General features: G+C 51.0%; 1 protein-coding gene across 3 annotated transcripts in view; it reads right to left on the bottom strand.

Moving 5' to 3' along the window:
- The window catches only part of SSH1 (slingshot protein phosphatase 1), a 59,337-nt gene extending 40,674 nt beyond the window's left edge, over positions 1-18,663 (bottom strand). For 2 of the 3 annotated variants that reach the window (XR_011076265.1, XM_068563210.1), the window contains exons 1-2: positions 18,493-18,663; positions 13,970-14,010 (exon numbers count right to left, since the gene is read on the bottom strand). Coding sequence is in view for 2 of the 3 variants with exons in the window: in XM_068563210.1 (XP_068419311.1) it covers positions 13,970-14,010; positions 18,493-18,561 (110 nt within the window). In the remaining variant the exon portion in view is untranslated. Of the gene's footprint in view, positions 1-13,969; positions 14,011-14,159; positions 14,341-18,492 lie in introns of those variants that run through there. The other variant, XM_068563211.1, reaches the window with a different exon arrangement.

Raw genomic sequence — 18,663 nt, 5'->3', positions numbered from 1 at the left:
CTCAAAAATTCCAAGAACGAATTGTCTCAACTGTCCCCGGTTCTCGGCCCTTTCTTTGGGATGCAGCCCATGCCATATTCATGGGTCGCCAAGTCCTAACCTTTCCAGGGCGCCCTTTCCTTCCCAGTCCCCCAGCCCCGTGAGCCATGCGGCGTCCACTCACTGTGTGCCCGGCTGTGTGCTTGGTCCTCGGGGTCCCTGCAGGGCAGTGCTGTCCAAGAGAAAGGACATCTTCTCCACCTGTGCCGTCCAATACGGCAGCCACCGGCCATAGAGGCCCATGTTCTGAACACTTGAAATGCGACGAGTGTGACTGATGAGCTGAATTTGTCATTTTATTTGATTTTAATTAAATTTTAATTAGCCACTTGCGGCTACCAGCTATGATATGGGACAGCACAGCTGTACCGGGAGCTTGCAGCCTAATGAGAGTCAGGGCAGAGAACAGAGGACCCCGTGCCTTAGTTCCCAGCCACTGCTCTTGTTACATTATGTCCCAGCTCCAGAACTTTCAATGATGCAGCATTACCTATAGAACCCAGAGTCCTTGTGCTTGCTTTCTATGGCAGCCAGTTAGCCATGCCATGTCACTAACTAAAGTTCACTCCTCCAACACTGTCTGACCTCAGGGAGCTTATAATGCAATCAGCAAAAGGGATTTATAATAAAAAGCTTCCTTGTATCAGCTCTCACACTATCCCTCCCACACTCCACGCGTTCTCTGCTCCATCCCCGTCTATGTCATCGTCCTCATCAACTCTCCTACTCTGGGCCTCTAGCACAGCCTCCTCTCTCCTGTTTGCCTCCCCACGTCCCGTCCACCTTCCAACGTTCACGCCTTCTCCAGGAAGCCCTCCCTCACCACCCTAGCTGCAAGCCACGCTCTTCCCTTTCGACATCTTACAGCACCTTCTCTCACCGTGCTGGTGAAGAAACCGAGGCTCAGAGGGTAAGTCACTCATCCAAGGTCATATACTTAGAAAGGGATAGGAACCCAAGGCCCCAGACTATGTTCCTGGACCTATTTACCTACTAACGGGTGGTGATGTTATCTTCATACCAGTATATTTTAACTTCACGATGGGACTCCAGGGCCAGGACACACGTAATTTTTTAAGTCTCCCTCCCTGCCTGACATATAATAGAGTCGATACTCAGAAGTAAATACTCGTAAACTGGCCGAGCTGTACCCTTCTCCAGCCTCAAAGCATTTTGTGACTAACTCACCTTGGTCATCTCTGAGCAGCTGCAACAGTGGGTGCTCAACACACACAGGATGAACAGGACAGATAAGACTCACAGATAACAGAGGACAAACCAGTGGCTACCAGTGGGGAGGCGGGAGGCGGGAGGGGCAATATTAGGGTAGGGGATCAAGAGGTACAAACTATTATGTTATGCAATAAGCTACAAGGATATACAGTACGACACAGGGAATATAGCCAATAGTTTTTAAAACCATAAATGGAGTATAACCTTTAAAAATTGTGAATCACTATATTGTAACCTGTAACTTATATTATACATCAACTATACTTCAATAAAAAAATAAATTAAAAAGATGCCCTATTACTCAACTAAAACATGTAACCTGCGAAAATAGTTCTCAAGCTTCAATCAATTATCAGACACCTCTAACTAAGCATTACAACCTCTGGGAAAAACAAAAGACTCACTGCATAAATGCAGTTACAGTCAGGTCCTCTTGGCAACCAAGTGTTTCAAACAACACAACTAAGTTCTCCGCCTCACTGGAGTCCTGAGAGCCAAGGCTACGACTTCTCCGTCTCTGGACGCCCCTCAGATGTGCACTCAGTAAATGTGAAACCGATAGGAAACATCTTTGCTGTGTGTCGTGCTGGGCATGTCATACATATTAACCTAATATTAACCTAATCCTCAGCATCCACCTACGAGTATTTTATACGGGGAAACTGAGGCTCAGAGACATCAAGTCGCTTGTCCAAATTCACGTGGCCAAAAAGTGGAAAAGGCAGGAGAAGACACCAGGAGTCTCACCTGTAAGCATCGAACCTCTGCTGAATTGACACCCATGGGGAAACACAGAGTCAAGAAAGTAAGTCTGCTTCTCTTCCCCAACAATTCAGACCGAAAACCATCTGGTGGGCAGAGCAAGGCAGGCCTCTGGGTCAGGGAGAGGGTGTGGTGAGCAGCGGAGAGGCGGCTGCAGAGATGGGAGGTTGGTTGCAGATAGGGGGGGTTGATCAAACAAGTAAACACTTTAGGGACAATGGGAGCCAGGTTCCTCACTATCAGAAAAGGGATTACAAATATGGAGAGAGAAAAAACTAGAATGAACCCAGAGATGTTGGATCAGAATTGAAGGTATTAGCTTGAATTCATGGTTTTCAATATATTTAAATAGAGAAAAAAATACAGATGCAAACGTGTGTGTGCACGTGTGTGTTTGTGTGTGCACGTACCTCCACATATTCCCTAATTCTGCCCACTGAAAGGGCCTGTGGAGAGCAATGCCCCCAACAGTAATAATAACTACACTTACCTCAGCTTCTTTGTTTTTGTTTTCCCGATTAATTTGGTATAATTCTATTTCTTCAAAAGAAAAGTCCTTAATTAATATTGTTTGTTTTTAAAGAGTAGAAAGAGTTTCAAGGAATCTTTATATAGAGTACATGAAAAAAAGAATGTAATATTTTCTGCTTTTTTAACTTAGTGGACATTTAGTTCTCAGATATGCCCACAGATCAACTAAAACCCAAATAAATGGAACGTGACAACCTGTATCTACCGCTTTCCATGTTCTGCATTCCACTGTCAGATTTCTAGGTCCAGCCCCAGCTTCTAATCTCATCCGTCAATTATCCCTTCCAATTATTATTCACAGGGGTTAAAATGCTTCATAAATTCTTTATTAAAAATTTTTTTTGTTGAAGTATAATTGACCTACACCACTGTTAGTTCCAGGTGCCCAAGATAGTGATTCACAAAATAATCACCACCTGCCTTGGTTTTGAAATTCCATTCTCTACTAAGAGGAACTAGGTAGGGCTCCTTGGAGAAATGAGGGATTCCAGAGATGGGGGATGGAAAGTACAAGATGAGGTCTGCCATCTGGTGTCAGAAAATAAAGCAGTGCTTAAAGGAAGATGTGGATACGTCAAGGGACAGGGAAGCCAGCTTGAATGAGACCCCACAGGCTAAATCGGGGACAATTTGAACCTTGAAGTCAAGAATACAATTAACAGACTATGAGCCGATGCATGAAACAGACAAACAGGAGTCCACACAGATATAAATAAATGGAAAAGTTGAGGGGGCATCGGGTACTGACCTAATTTCAAAGTATTCCCCCCCAAGAAACACTTCTTGATAAAGGGGGAAAAGAATACCTGTGCAGTAAAGAAGCCAGGCAAAGCCCCTTGATGACCACGGTGAACATCACCGGTGATGAGACACATGGCGTTGCGCGACCCGAATCTAATTTTGAGGGAACATCAGTCAAACCCAAACTGAGGGGCATTCTACAAACTGACGGGCATCTCCCTTCAAAAGTGTCCGGGTCACGAGAGTCAAAGAAAGACTAAGGAATGTCCCAGACTGAAGGAGAGTCAGGAGACAGGACCACAACATGCAGCAGGCGATCCTGACCTGGATCCTCTGCAACAGAGGACACTGTTGGGACCAATGGTGGACCCTGAATGGGGTCTGAGGATTAGAAAAATGTTATTTGTACTATATTTGCAACTTTTATGTAAGTTTTTGTTTCTGAATTTTTAAAATTACTTTTAAAAAAATTTTTTTAAAAATTCCACTTAACTGGATTTTGGCAAAAACACTCCTTTTAATTCTTCTCTATTTGCCAGTGATTAAAAACTTAAGACCCTCTCACTGGTCATCATCACTGGCAGACGTCCTGGCTCTCTGCTTCCCTCTTGGATGCTCCGACCCGCAGCACCTGAGATCTCTCCCTGCCTCAGGACCATTTCCCCTCTGTGTTTCCATAACAGCAGCAGCCTCGCTTCATGCCTAAGGCAGTGGAGGATGATGGGAAGCTCCCTTCTCTGGGTTCCTCTCGGTCTACGGCTGTCCAGATTTCGAGAGCCTCGCACACACACGGCCCTGGCCCACGTAAGACCTAATTTTAGCGTTTTCCTGCTCTGAGACCACACTTTCGGAAAAGTGGGGGGCCAACCTGCCCGGGCGAGCCTCCCATTGTGACGGGCACGCGAAGTCAGGACGCTGCAGACCCGCAGGATGTGACTCAGCATCCTGTTTTCAACGGCTGGGGTGGCCAGCAGATTTGGCACCAAACACTGCAGCTGACTTCACCTCTCAAGACCACAAATACCCAGGTTAATTGGTGGGATGGGCCCGTGGCATCAGCTCTCCCTGTGGACCTCAGGGCCAAACCTAAGAAAACCTGCCTGTCTGCCCATCTCACTGGGTTTCCTCACGAATACCCATCGCAGGTATCCACCAGGAACAGTTCTTCAGAGAAACTGACCTGGCGGTATTTTAAGGACACCATGAGTCAAGCAACTGATTTTGTTTCTCTCTTTGCTTTGACTCCCAGGAAGCTCAAAGTCAGATGTGTAGCCAAACTCTGGTAACTATATCAACATTATGCCTTGAATTCCACATACAAACCTTCTCCTCACTTTGCTTTATTTTCCCCTATGTTCACCACGTTCCACTTTTCCAATTTTAAATCATACTGTTCCCTCTGAATGTTATAAGCTGTTTCAAATCGCTTTTGGGCAAAGCTATGGTAGACACAGAACACATGCTACCTTTGGAGGGTAAGGAATCTTTTTTTATTTAACATGGAATCCCCAGCATTCAGCACAGAAACCAATACACATATAGGCACCAAACACGCTGGGTTGGCCAAAAAGTTCGTTCAGATTTTTCCATAACATCCTATGGAAAACCCGAACGAACTTTTTGGCCAACCCAATACACTGGCTGGATTGATAAGGCAAATATAACTCTAAATAAAAACCGCCTCCATTACCAGGTTGCTTCGTAAGCAACACATCTCCCTCCCACTCCGTGTGGCGGGGCCTGCACAGGGCGCCCGGGCTCCTGAGGAAGCCCCCTGGCCGTATGGCTCAGCGGCCTCCACCCCAGAAGCGAACAGCCACTCCCAACTTCCAGCTGCTTCAGACAAGACACGGAACAGCGGGCCTGGACATCTGGGAAGAAGGGACAAGCAATTTCCAGAGGCGGCAGCGGGCCCGGCTCTCCCCGAACCACACCAACAGTCCCCTCCCTTGTGGGTCCCGATCTGGGGACTCGTGCCTTGAGAACTCTCGGCAAGCGTGTGGGAATCACTTCTGCCAGCGCGGGGAGGCCCCCGGCAGGGAGGGCACCAGACGTTTCCTAAGGCGGGGCCTCTGAGGCCTTCTCTGAAACAAAGTCTTTTTAAAAATAGCTTCAAAAGTAGCCATTCAAGGAAAAAAAAAATTTTTTTTAATCTGTATAAATAAATAAATAAAGGGCAGACAAGACACCATGCTTCGCCTGGTACCGGGCTCAGTGTAACTTGGAGGGAAACAGGTCAGGTGTTGGCTGTTTTTTTCTTTGGGTTCCACTCAGTTGACCTTTTGGTCTTTGGTCTGGGGGGGGGAACACGGTCAGGAAGGCGGCAGAAGGGACTCTCGCTTCCCACCATCTATGAACATAACGGTGCCCTGTGGCTGGCAAGGACCAGACACTACACACTGTGCAAGACACCCTCTCAGCCTCATAGAAGCCCCCTGAACCGAGGAGGACCCTTCCTGTTTCGGGGAGGGCAGGGGGCTGGCCCGAGGTCACAGGCGGTCAGGTGGTGGGTACAGACGCGACCCAGCAGCCACACCCCGTCCAGGCACAGCCAACGGCACAATTCCGTAATTTACACGGCGGTCTGGGCACTGCTGATCCTCTCCCCACACGGCGGGGCAGGAAGGCCGGGGGGTACCCTCATCAGCACATTGCCTCTGCCGCGGGAGTGGGAACCACCGCCAGGGCTTTCCACACCCCAGAGTGGGAGCCTTGCGGGCCAGACGCGTGGTCTTGCCCCCAGCCCCCAGCCCCCAGCCCCATCACTCAGCATGCCCTGCAAATGGCTCCTCCTGACTTTGATTAATCCTCTTTGATTAATCCTGTTTTCTTCCTGCAGCCTTCCTTGAAACAGAAAGACTCCCGTGGATGTCCTCCTAGTCATAGGAATTTCCCACTACACTGCCCAGATCCAGGGTATCTGACCACAGCACGACATACGCCAAGTATGAATTCTAAAGGCGGGAGTCCCTTCTGTTCAGACGGCCGCCGCCGTGCGTGTGGCCCTGCTCCGGGGTGAAGCGCGCCTGGCTTGATGCTCACTGAGGGGGAAGTGGGTCCGAGCAGAGCGTCCACCTCCTCTCAGCAGCCACACCAGTTCTCTCCATCTCAGCGTGACTTGGCGAGACGCCCCACACAGGGCTAACCTCGCTCTCAGCCTGAGAAGAAAGGAGAAACTCTGGACGGCCTGTTAGAAAGCTACCGAGAATGGTTAGAAGTGGTAACAAGGTAACACAGAACTAGACTGGTGGGTGTGAGTGAGGACTCTCGTTCTTGCATTTGGAAGCCACAATCTAATCTCATCTCTTCACTTTACAAAGGAGGCAGTGGGGGCCCAGAGACCTTTAGTGACTGGCCTAAGGTTGCACAGCAGATGACACATTGTAGGACAGAACCTAGGTTTTCTGACTCCCTCTCACAGCTTTGCTCCATTTACCACGAGGGTGATCGGGTACCACGATCACCCAGGAAGAAAGAGCTCGCATGAACAAGCGTTCTTGGTGTGCACACAGGCACCCCTGGTGTGCAAACACGCTCCCCCGGTGTGCTAAGTACACAGGAAGAATGAGACCAGGGCTTCCAGGCATTCTTTTGAAGTCTAAGCACTGGTATTTCAAAAGTTTAATGAAACCTACTAGACTCTGAGCAAAATTCATTTTAAGTTAACCTTAATAACTTTAATTATGTTCCAACAGAATCAAATTAACTCTTCACCTCTGTTCTCACGTGTCCCCATTCTAGGATGAGTTTTCTAACGACAACAAAAAGTATTTAACACATACTGAAGGCGAATTCTGATTTTAAAATCAAACGTTCCAACAAACTGCCAGGAAGAATACCGGAGTTAAACCGACAGGAAGAGCAGAATGGTACAACGACCCCAGAACGTTACACGTGTGTGCACCACAGTGTTTCAGGCTGGGAGTCAACGGGAGGTAGCTGCCTCTAAAGCCACGCGGGTGGGGACAGGAAGGGATGAGCTGAACACAAACCTGCAGGTGCCCTGTGGGGACAGGAGCGGCAAGGAAGGGACACAGGTTTCTGAGTCACAGCGACCTGCATCTAAACCCTGGCTCCGGCCCCTGGGAACTGCAGTTTCCTACAATGGGGCAGGCACCTCGTGGGGGTGGCAGAAACGAGACAAGCTGCATCAAGTTCCCAGCCCAGTGCCTGCACCTACAGGCCCCCGCTGAACGGGAGCCACGAGGAGCACCCCTCACCCTCCCTGCTGCCCGTCCAGGCGACTGCATGGGAAGGGGCATCGAGTACAAGTCTCACTCTAGGTCAAGGTCAGGGAGCTCACAGGACAGGGCACACCGCTCACGGTGGGGCCCCTGGGGTTCCGGCCAGAAGGGAGGATGGCAAAGCCACGGGAGGCGGGCTTGCGGAGATGGCTCTCGAATTTTGGGGCTCAGAGCACAGGCTTTGGAGTCAAAGAGACTCGGAGCATGAGGGTCCTGGCTCCATCACTTCCTACTAGGCCAGCTACCTCCCTGAGGCTTTGTCTTCTCATCCAGAGAATGGGAACAGAAGTGGTGCTTTCCTTACACAGACTAAATAAAACAACGCCCATGAGGCAACTCACAGAGCAGAGCACGTTTGAAGGGCTCACTTCCACAGCCTCCGTCCCTGGTTCACTTTTCCCCCTCAGCACCTGCTAACACACTTAATGTACCTGTTCATCTTACCTACTGTCTTGTCTCCCCCAACAGAATGTCAGCCACAAGGGCAGGGATTTCTGTGCTTTGTTCACTGCTATAGTCTCAGTTCCTAGGACAGTGCTTGGCACACAGTAAGTGCTCAATAAAGATTTGGTGAATGAATGGCTTGTAAGCAGATCAGGACGGGGGTGCTGAGACTGAGCTAACAGCACCTGTATTGCCAAACTGCAGGGGGAAATCGCAGGAAAAATTTCTCTGTCCTTTGCTTCCTGTGTGTCGTCCAAGACCACTCTGAGTTCCTCACCATGAAACAACAGAACTTGGAAAATTCAATTTACAAGACCTCGATGGCCATCCAGTGCACACCAGGCACCGGGAGAGGTGACGGGAGAGGCTGGGAAGGCTCTGTCCTTAGGGTGGGCTCATGGTCAAGTGGGCAGGCGCCCTGGGCAGTGGCTCAAGGCCTCGTGCTCAGAAGGGCTCCGAGCTTGGTTAATGCTCTGCTGTTGCCACCCTGAAATTCTTCATCACTTTTTAAAAAGTGGATCCACAATTTTCATTTTTCACTGGGCTCCACAAATTCTACAGCTGATCCTCCCAGCAGAGAACATTTATGTACTTCGGTAAGTACTACACAACAAGCCCCAAGTCTCAAGGAAATACTAAGGAGAGATAAGTGCCTGTGGGGAAAAAAAGAAAGAGTCAGAAGTGACCACAGGAAGCGACCTGAGGAGGCAGAGGCGGGGCGTTTGTCGAAAGTCTATGATGCCGCAGGTTATTTTGCCCATTGGAAAATGAGGCCTGCCCAGGTCATATGACAGCCAGGTGAGGTGACAGATGACAGAGGTGGAAGCCAAACCCAGGCCTCTCCCTCCCCAAGGCCAAAGCTCATGGAAAAAATGTCTAAGGGTCATTGGAGGTGTTATTGCAGAGGCCAATATGCAACATGGGGCAAACACAAGAGATGCCAAGCCTCCAGGTGTGAAGGAGCGTACGGGTGCTGAGTGGAGAACATGACAGTCTCTGGCATGTGGTCGACTCCTGCCGGCTCCCTGGGGCTCCTGGCCTCTTCCCACCAGCCAGTGATGCCTTTATATAAGTGATGCCTTTACACCCTGCCACATCTGTAACACTGAACAGAAACCTACTCGGTTACATGTCTTGTTTTCTCTACATTAGACTGGGGCATCTCAAGAACTCCCACAGACTGAGACTGGTGGGCAGATTCTGAGGTTGCCCAGGACCCCAGGCCTTGGTGCAGGCACCCTGGATGAGCCCCCTATGCTGAGTGTGCTGGGACCAGGGAACAGGATGGGAGAGCTGCTCCCTTCACTAGGTTATACCCTATGGCAAAGGTGATGGGATGGTCCCTCTCCTGATGGCATTCCCTGATGGCATCAGATTCTCCTGTCGGCCTTGAAGCAGCAAGCCACCAGCCGTGGCATCTACAGCTACAAGAGAACGCATTCTTCCAAGAACCAGTGTGAGCCTGGAAGAGGACCCAAGCCACAGATGAGATCCCGGCCCTGGCCAACACCTTGACTGCAGCCACGTGAGACCCCCAGCAGGGGACGCAGCTCAACCATGTCCGGGTTCCTGGCCCACAGGAGCTGTGAGGGAATAACCGTGTATCGTTTTGGACCACTGAGTTTGGAGTAGCTTGTTACACAGCAGTAGATAGCTGACACAGCGGGCTGCCGCACAGAGCCCGGATGCCGCAAATGCTCAACACCTCTTGGCAGGACTTAAATGGACAGACTCTCAACAGTCACAGTCAAGTCTTGACGGCTAAGAAACCGTCAAGAAAGGCAGAGAGAAACCTCAAAGGGTGGACAGGCCTCGAAGAAGAGGTTGTGAATAAAGATTGGGAAGTGTGATCTGCAGAGCAAGGACACACCAACCACCACCCCATCCTGACGCTGTCGGGGAGGGAGAAAAGCTTATATGGAGAGCGGGGTCCTCTGGGGATTTCCAGGTCAAGACCAGAAAGAGGAGAGGGTAGAGGGAAAGGCAGAGGTGTGAGGGAGTTCACAGTTTACCACTGAAACCAGATAAAACAGAGAAGACAAAGTCCTGCTGCTTTGGCCCAAACGTTTGCTTGGGCAAGTAAGAAAAGAAACTAAAAGAACTCTAATGATCATTTTCACGTGCTTGACTTGAAATACTGGATGAAAAAATCCCCCCAAAAAACAAAACAGCAAAACATTCACTCCTGATCCACACTCTGGAAACAACACAACCATATTCCCTCCCCAGGGCCCTGCCTGGCACACAACCACTTACGCCTCATGCCAGACTGAGGCGACTCCCAGGACGGTGAAGGAGCCAGGAGCTGCTGCCAGCAGGCCATAAGCTCACCAATTCCCACAGTCTGAACAGCGCAGCTTCCCAAAGGGGATCGCTGGAGGCCGGCAGCCATCTGCACACACAGAGAGCAGGGGAGAGGGAGCGAGAGCTGGGTCTACGGCTCTGTGTCACTCAGCTTCCCTCTGGGCGGGCGCTGAGCAGTTCTCGAGATGTCCGCCAGAAGGCCTTCAGAGCAACCATCCGGATGACAATAAAGATTCTGCAAAAGGTGCGTTCCTATTTACACCTTACAGGGATGTCACTGGGTAAAGGATGCAGGCTGGTCCAAGTCACAGGGCATCCACGGGGGTGGCCCTCTCAGCCCCACACAGTGGACGCGGCACCTGCTGGGGGTCAGGGCCTCTACTTCTGGGCCGTGAACCTAACGCTGATAGGAACACCATCCTCTGAAGACCAAACGTAGCCACTGTCCTCCACGCCCATCGTGGACCTGGCTCTGTGCAAGGAGCCCCACACAAACTATTCGCCAACCCTGAAAGGTCGTAGCTGTATCCATTTTACAGATGGAAGAACGGAGACCCACAGAGGCACAGTAACTCCCAGATGCATGCTGGCACCTCTACTAGTGCAGAAGCCAGACTCCGAGCCTAGATCTGCCTGACTTCAAAGTCCACATCTTTCCTCGACACATCTTTCTCACACATGAATGCAATTTGCTGCAGAATCAAAACAAAGTTAATATGTTTAAACCACTGAAGTGTTATGTGCAGGCAGAGAACTAAGACCCTGTCACTAAGATGGCACCAACAGTTAGGGACGAGACAAACACACAGGTACCTGCCAGGGAAGGCAGATATGGTACCCAGCACAGAGAGAAACCAAAGGCCACCTGCCGAGGAGAGGGAAGCCACAGAGGTTTGGGATGGGAGCACGCTGAGCTGGCCATGAGGACTGTGGCCAACTGGAAAGGGAACTGTCTTAGAGAAAGAGCCTGGTCAGGGAGCAGGGGTAGGACTGAAAAACGGCACATTCATTTGACGAAAGGCCAGTGACGAGGGTGAAGGAGGAAAAGAGCGTGGGGACCAGCAGGAAGAAGCAGGGGCGCTTCCAGACTGGCGTCCCTCTGACAGTGGGGATGGTAAACTGACGCAGAGGGATGGGTTGATGGGTGGCCCCTCAGTGCATCAGGGGAGGTACAAGGACCTGACTGATGGTGCCACCGGGGGGGACGGGGGAGGAAGAGGGCAGGTGAGACAGAAGATCCAATCCACGGATTCAGCAATTTACTGGCTACACGTGGGTCTAAGATCACTTCTTGGAGGACCCGAAAGATGAAACTGTCAATTAAGGGTAGACAGAGGGGCAAGGAGAGAGGAATATCCTGCGGGCCCCAGTTTCTCTCCCTCCCCAGCACCCTTCAGAAACCAAATCAGGTCAGATTAACTTCAGGATGAATGTGAAGCAAAGAGAAATCTCCTCTCCCCAGCTCTCCTCCCCAAGACGAGCAACGAATGAGGGACCATTCCACACATTTTTTTTCTCTAGGAGAAGCTTAGGGAGCACAGGCCTGAAAATGCAAATCCACACGCAGATGCCAATGAGTTTCAGTCAAAGCTTACACTGGGACAGCAGGACTTCTCTTGTTTGGTTCGGAGGGTTAGAAACCAGGACGGTGTCCACTGCCTAAAACGGGGCGTGGACGTCAAGGTGAATGAAGAGGGGAGGAAAGGGGAGCCTGTGAGGATGGGCTCAGAGACCAGGCCCCCCCCCCCAGCCCAGGTCTCCCAGAGCTCACGATGGCACTGGGGACCCACTGAGAGCAGCGCAGAGGGACTCACGGGGGTCACCGGGGCGATCTGACTTCCTAGGAGGCACCATCACAAGTCAGCGGGGCTCTTGGGTTCCAGCCCTGCTGCGGCCTCTACCCACCTGGGCGAGCGCAGCAAGTTCCCACGCCTGTACGTGCAACACAGCTGCTCAACTGAACCACGAAACTGGTCCCCGGGAAGGTGGTGTCCTGTGACAAACTCAGGTGTTGCGGGCAACGGAGGCCCCGCTTCGAAGGCAACCTTGGGCCTCGGATTCCTCACCTGCGACCTGGGGGGAATACCCCACCTCCTGGGGTCGTTGTGAGGGTTAGATTTGGCAACGCAGAGAGCTGCCGTCACTTCCCTTTGTACGGTCCTCTCCAGCTCCAAGCTGTGCAGAGAAAGGGACCTTTTATTGGGCCAGCAGCACATACACATTTTCCTATCACTGCTACTTGTAACTTCTTTATTAATGGAAACAATTCAAAACACTATGCTGTCAGTTCAGGAAGGGCAACTGAAAAACGAAAGGCCGTCTAAGTGAGAGGCTTAAATGCCATCTCTGGGGCAAGAGGCCTGGAAGAAAAGGATCGGCTTGAGGGGGAGAAGAGTCCAAGTCCATGTAAGGGCTGGAGAGGAGCTGGGGGCGCGGGGATGGTGCCCCGCGAGGCGGTCAGCAGGCCCTCCGCCCCGCTCCCCCTCCCCCAGAGTCTCCGGAGCAGACTTCACTCCTCCCCTCCCCGCCTCCACCACTTGGGAATCCAGCTGACTCCAGCCTTTGAGACTCCCAGCAACCCAGACCCCCGGTCTGAAGAGCAAATGTGTCACTGCCCGGGCTCCTCCCTCCAGCATAACGTGAAAACGAGGACCCACAATTGTAATAAGACAACTATTTCTCTACACACATGAGCTTCAGAAAAAATGGTGCCTCCCTTCCCTCAAACACACAGAAAACTTCAAAGACAGGTGAGGCAGAGTTCTACCACTTCCGCGTGTGAGTTGAACCAGGAGGATAGCCTGCTATCAGTAATGAACGGCTGACCCCAGTTTCTGAACACGTATTTCCTTTTCCAATTAATTTTCCTCCTCCTCCCAAGATGAAACAGACATTAAAAAAAGAAAAACAATATCCTTTAAATTCTGTTTAATTCTTTTTTTTTAATCTAGCTGTTCACTTTTTTACACTCAGAGAGCCAGAGTTTAAGACTAGCTCTTTGGTGCAGAAGAATACATTATATAATGAAGTGCTAAATCTTCTGTAAACCAACAAAACACCCAATTTCTGGCAAAGAAAAACAAACGTGCTTTTGGCGTCTACTTGTGAATATAGCAACTGAGGACTACAAGCTTGAGAAACTTCTCAAATGAGTATACGTAAAGATTTCTCACTGGCACACACACACACACACACACACACACACACACACACACACACACACACACAAAACACCTTGAATTAATAAACTGAGGAGTTGAATGTCTGTTTCAAATCAGCAATGTGCTTACCTCAAAAGGAATACCTTCCCAAAAGCAGGATGAAAAAGTGAGAACATATTAAAATGATTATTTTCTTTAAAGCAGAAGTAAAATCTGGAAGGAAGTTTATAAAGATACTCATCATCACGGTAAAGCCAGGGGGGTGGAATGCTGGCAATTATTTTTTTTCTTCTCTAAATGTTACATAATGTTATTAAAGCTGTTTATAGTTAAACGTCTGGATCACTTGTAAAGCTCTCCTCCTGTCTATGTGTTCTGGATCGTTTTTTAAAGCACTACTAAAAAGCTGGTGTAGTCTTTCTCGAGGGTCCTCCCTTTTGGAAAGGCACAAGAGTATTTCTTACCTGCTTGGAAGAAAGACTTCAGGACGAAAACACTAAGTCTGCTTACCTGTGGTTTAACTTGCGATCTTCATCGCTGCCAGCCTCCAACTGCAGAGAAAGAAAGAGAATGTCACAGCCCAGATGCCACTATCGACAAGCCTCAGACACAAGGCTCACATTTTCTGCTCTGGTGTCTGCAACAGATACAGATGTCCAGGAAACCTGGTTCCTTCCAAAGAGCCGCACCCTCTCCTTACCAATCCTGCTCTGCTGCTCCCCTGAGTAATTTCCGTGGAGGAATTTTCAGGTTTCCTGATGTCTCCCCACATGCCTCCCCAAGGCATCGCAGACCAATGCCTCCTAACAGAGCGCTCCCGGCCGGCACTGCTCTCCACACGCTTGTTCAGCCCTGAGCTCTCCATTTTCCAGGGCTGCTTTGGAGCATATCCTGTTTTTCTGTTTTAAGGGGAGGGGGCAATGTCTTTAAGAGGCTGTTTCCTCCCTTCAAGCTAGGCAACAGCTGAGTGATCAACACCATTTTAAGCCACAACACACAAGTTAAAAAATAAATAAATAAAACCACCACCACCACCACCACCACCACCATTCCAGGCAAGTCTTTCTTAATGGAAGGTGGCCAGGATCAGGCTGCCTGTGGGTCCCGAAGCTCTTGGTGGTTCTCTAAAAGGCTTAAAGTTTAATATAAAACTTTCTAGGCTATTGGTTTATTTATAGACATGAGAGAAAGAGACATTTAATATTTCCTAAATGTTACAAGGCCAAGAGGGTTAGAGGCTCCAAAAGTAACCACGATTTAAGCCCTGACTGCAATTTTTCTTTTTTTTTTCTTTCAAGGAGAAAACTCAAATGAGAAGAAAACACACATCCCAACAACTCTGCACCGCTGGGACTTGGCATGTTTTGTATGTTACACAGAGGAGCCCATTGAATGGGAAAGAGGGAAACCTGGAAAGCAGTGACGGCTGGAAGAGATGCAAGGCCGACTGAGGACAGAAACCAGACCGAAGCCAGCGGTGGCGGGAAAAGGGTTACGGGGATCATGTAGAGAGAGGTCTGGGCAGCAAGGGACACACACCACAGGTGGCAATTTCACCAAGGAATGAGTCCAGCAGAGGGTCCTGGAACCCCTACGCCGTCATAAGATCATGTATGTAACGCACTGGGCAGAGGCAGAGACCATCAGCTAGTTCCCACGCTCCCCACCCGACAATGAAGGAGAAGTGGAAACATCGGGGACAGCTCTGCTGACCACAGGGCCACCGACTTCGGTCCCGAAGTGAAACATACACAAAACAACTCACACAACCGCAGGAACAAACTTAGCAGAGACTGCTGGGTCTAACCCAGTGGTTCTCAACCGGGGGCAACTGATCTCAGCAGGGGACGCCAGGCAAGGCTGGAGCCTTTCTTGGGAGGACGCTACTGGCATCTAGTGGGTAGAGGTCAGAGCGCCGCGACACTTCCTCCAACACACAGGACGGGCCCCTGCCACAGACGGCTCACCCCAACGTCGGCAATGCCGAGGCTGAGCAACCCTGATCCAACCCCGCCACCTCAAAGGGACTGGAGATCTGCCCATGAAAATGAGTCACCTTGAACGTTTGTCAAAAATCACAACGTTACAACCCGTTCCTGAGAGCTGCTGCTTTACCTCTTCGTGGGCTCTCTGCCTGTTCTCACAAAAGAATGAGACAAGATTAACAGTAAAATGACATAAATGAGATAATTAAAGATTGGGGGGAAAGGAACAAAACTTATAAAGAGGGAAGCACTGCTTGGCAGGTCGGGCTGTGACCTCCCTTAGTTCCCACACCGTGCAGCAGGACCACGGGCTGGGGAAGGAAAGAAATGCCCTGAGTGTCTCTGATTCAACGAAGGATGCACATTTTGAGGAGTAAGGAAATGATGGGGGGGGCGGGAGGGGGGGGATACAGACTTCAAAATCATTTAATTCTCGCTCACTCTCTGAGATTCTCAGGATGAAAGGCAACGCAAGGTCAGTTATTCCAGAGAAGAAAGCTACATAGGCCAAAGAACACACATTAGAGGGAAGCCAGCCCTTTCAGATGAGCTGAGGCCCAGAGAAGGGAAGTAACCTGAGGAAGGATGGACCAGAGGCAGAGCCGGCCTGGCCCACGTCTCCTGATCCTGTGCACACACGCCTGCCCTCTCTGTTCCTTCTTGCATCTTCGTACCTCGCCCCACCTGGAAGAAAGCCTCACCTTCCAGGGAACATCCCAGCCTCTGCTGGCTCCCTGGGCAACTAATGCCGCTGATTTACTCAAGTTGAATAAAAGCTGGTTGAGTTTTATTCTTATTTTGGAGGTCACTGGCATTTGGTGAAAATAAGGCTTTCTATAATCATTTAAAATGTGCCTAGTGGAAACAACCCCAATGTCCAACAAAATGTACATCCATACCATAGAATATTACTTGGCCATAAAAAGGAATGAGGTCCTGACACGTGCTGCAACATGGATGAGCCTTGAAAACATGATGGTGAGTGAAATAAGCCTGACACAAAAGGCCACATAGTGTATGATTCCACTTATATGAAATGCCCAGAATAAGCAAATCCATAGAGACAGAAAGTACATTAGTGGTTGCCTAGAGTTGGTGACAGCAGGGCAGGGGTGGTGGGAGGGAGGCTGTGGGTGATGGCTAAGGGGTGTGAGGTTTCTTTTGGGGGTGATGAAAATGATCTGGAATTCGTGGCGATGCTTGTACAACCTTGTGCATATACTAAAAACCACTGAATTGTACACTTTACAATGGTGGATTTATGGTATGTGAATTCTATCTCAGCTAAAAAATGAAATAATAAAATAAAAAGTTTTAAATGTGTCTAAAGCAGAAATAGATCAGGTGCAAAGTAACGCAGGGAATGTGGGGTTTAGAATCGGAGACCTAGGCTGAGAGGCTCTCTGTCTAACCTCTTCCTGGAGCTGAAATCTTCACTCGTTGTTTTTGCGAAGGGACCATGAGATTAAGTGCAGAGAAGTACTTTGTAAACTGCAAGACAGCAGTAGTAGAAATGATGTAGGGGAACAGATGTCTCTGTGGGGGGGCCAGAAGCTACTGCGGACTCCTCAGCTGCAGGCTACTGGCCACCGTGCAGAGCAGGAACTGTTAGAATCTTCTGTCTGTAGACAAGATAACTCATTAATGGCTTCTCCTCGAGAGAAGGGGGCTGTGAGGTTCAACCCTGCAGCCACTCTGAGAGTGCAAGTCCCAGCAAAACAGGCTGAAGAGCTGCCCCACCAGGAGCTGGTGGGACAGGCAGGGCTGTTAAACCCCAAACAGGTCCTCTTCTCTCACAGACACACACAAACCTTTCCATGTTATCAGTCAACTTCCCCCCAGGGAGAAGGGGCCTGAATTGCTCAGATGCTGGCGGGGCCACTTCCTGGGCCTGCAGAGCCCCTCCTCCAGCCTCCTCTCCCTTCCCTAAGCAGCTCCCTGCCTCCTCCTCCAGCCTGCTGTGTCTGCAGGTCATCACTCGGTCCGGCCACAGATGTGAGTTTAGACCCAACTGGTTCTCCTGCTCAGAGGCCCGAGGCCCAGACTGGCAAGGTCCAGCCCAACTGTGCACTCAGAAGACCAATTCCCCAGTAACCCCAGAGCAAGAAGGAGCCAGTCCAGGACAGGCTGGGGTCACACGCAGACCCACAGAAACCCGCACAGCGCAAAGATGCACTTTCAGCCCCAGAAAGCACCGGTGCAATCCCAGCAACCCCAGAATCGGCCGCAGCCACACAGCCAGATGCACATAAACATGCAGCCCCGAAAGATACCATAGCAAGAAAAACCCAGACTCAGCTGCACACAAAGACATACGACACACAGTCACCCAGCACCCTGAGCTCACTCAGCCACTGTCACACGGTGACGCCGGCCCCCGAGAGGCACGGCCACTCACACCCAGAGTCGGAACTCCAGGGGCGTGCAGTCGGGAGAAACAATCTCACAATTCACAGGGTCACCCGGCAGCCTCTCCCCCAGCATCACACAGGCACGGTTCCCAGGGGACAGGCCAGATTCACGCACAGGGAGAGGCACACACAGGCTGGCATACACATGCATACATTCAGCCGGGCACACAGGGAAAGGGCCGAGACAAGCCACAGGGTCCTGAATCTTACAACCGGCATCTCAGGCAGTTACCCAATCAGGAGTCCCGGTCCCACGTCCAGTATCCCGCACAGTCACCCCGGACGAGGGACACTGTCACACACTCACGGTCACCCCCCAGACGGGGCTCAAATTCACAGTCACCCGCAGATGGGGGTCTCACACACACACAAAGTCACCCCCGATGGGGGTCAGTGTCACAGTCACCTCTCGATGGGGGTCACACACACAGTCACCCCCAGACGAGGGTCACACCCGCTCACAGCCTCCTGCACAGTCACCCCAGTCTGGCTGCCAAGGCTGGGTCGTCCCGCTGGGGCCCCGCAGGCCGAGGACCCCTTGAAGCTGCCCTGGCGCAGCCCCGGGCGCCCCGCACTCGCGGCCCAGGCCTGGCGCGGCGGCTGCTCGGCCAGGCCGGGGCGCGGGCCCGGGGCTCACCTCGCTGTTGCTGGCGGAGGAGGAGGCGGCGCTGGGCGTGGGCGAGCGCTGCAGGGTCACCAGGGCCATGGCTGCGGCGCGGCGCGCGGGCGCCGCCGAAACCTCGGGCTAGAGACGCCGCCGCCGCCGCCGCCGCCGCCGCCGCCGCCCGGGCCGGGCCCAGGGCGCTCC

This window comes from Eschrichtius robustus, chromosome 14 (assembly GCF_028021215.1).
Source record: "Eschrichtius robustus isolate mEscRob2 chromosome 14, mEscRob2.pri, whole genome shotgun sequence".
Classification (NCBI taxonomy): Eukaryota; Metazoa; Chordata; class Mammalia; order Artiodactyla; family Eschrichtiidae; genus Eschrichtius; species Eschrichtius robustus.
Note: the sequence above shows the minus strand (reverse complement) of the source record. Positions and strands in the feature narration are given on the sequence as shown.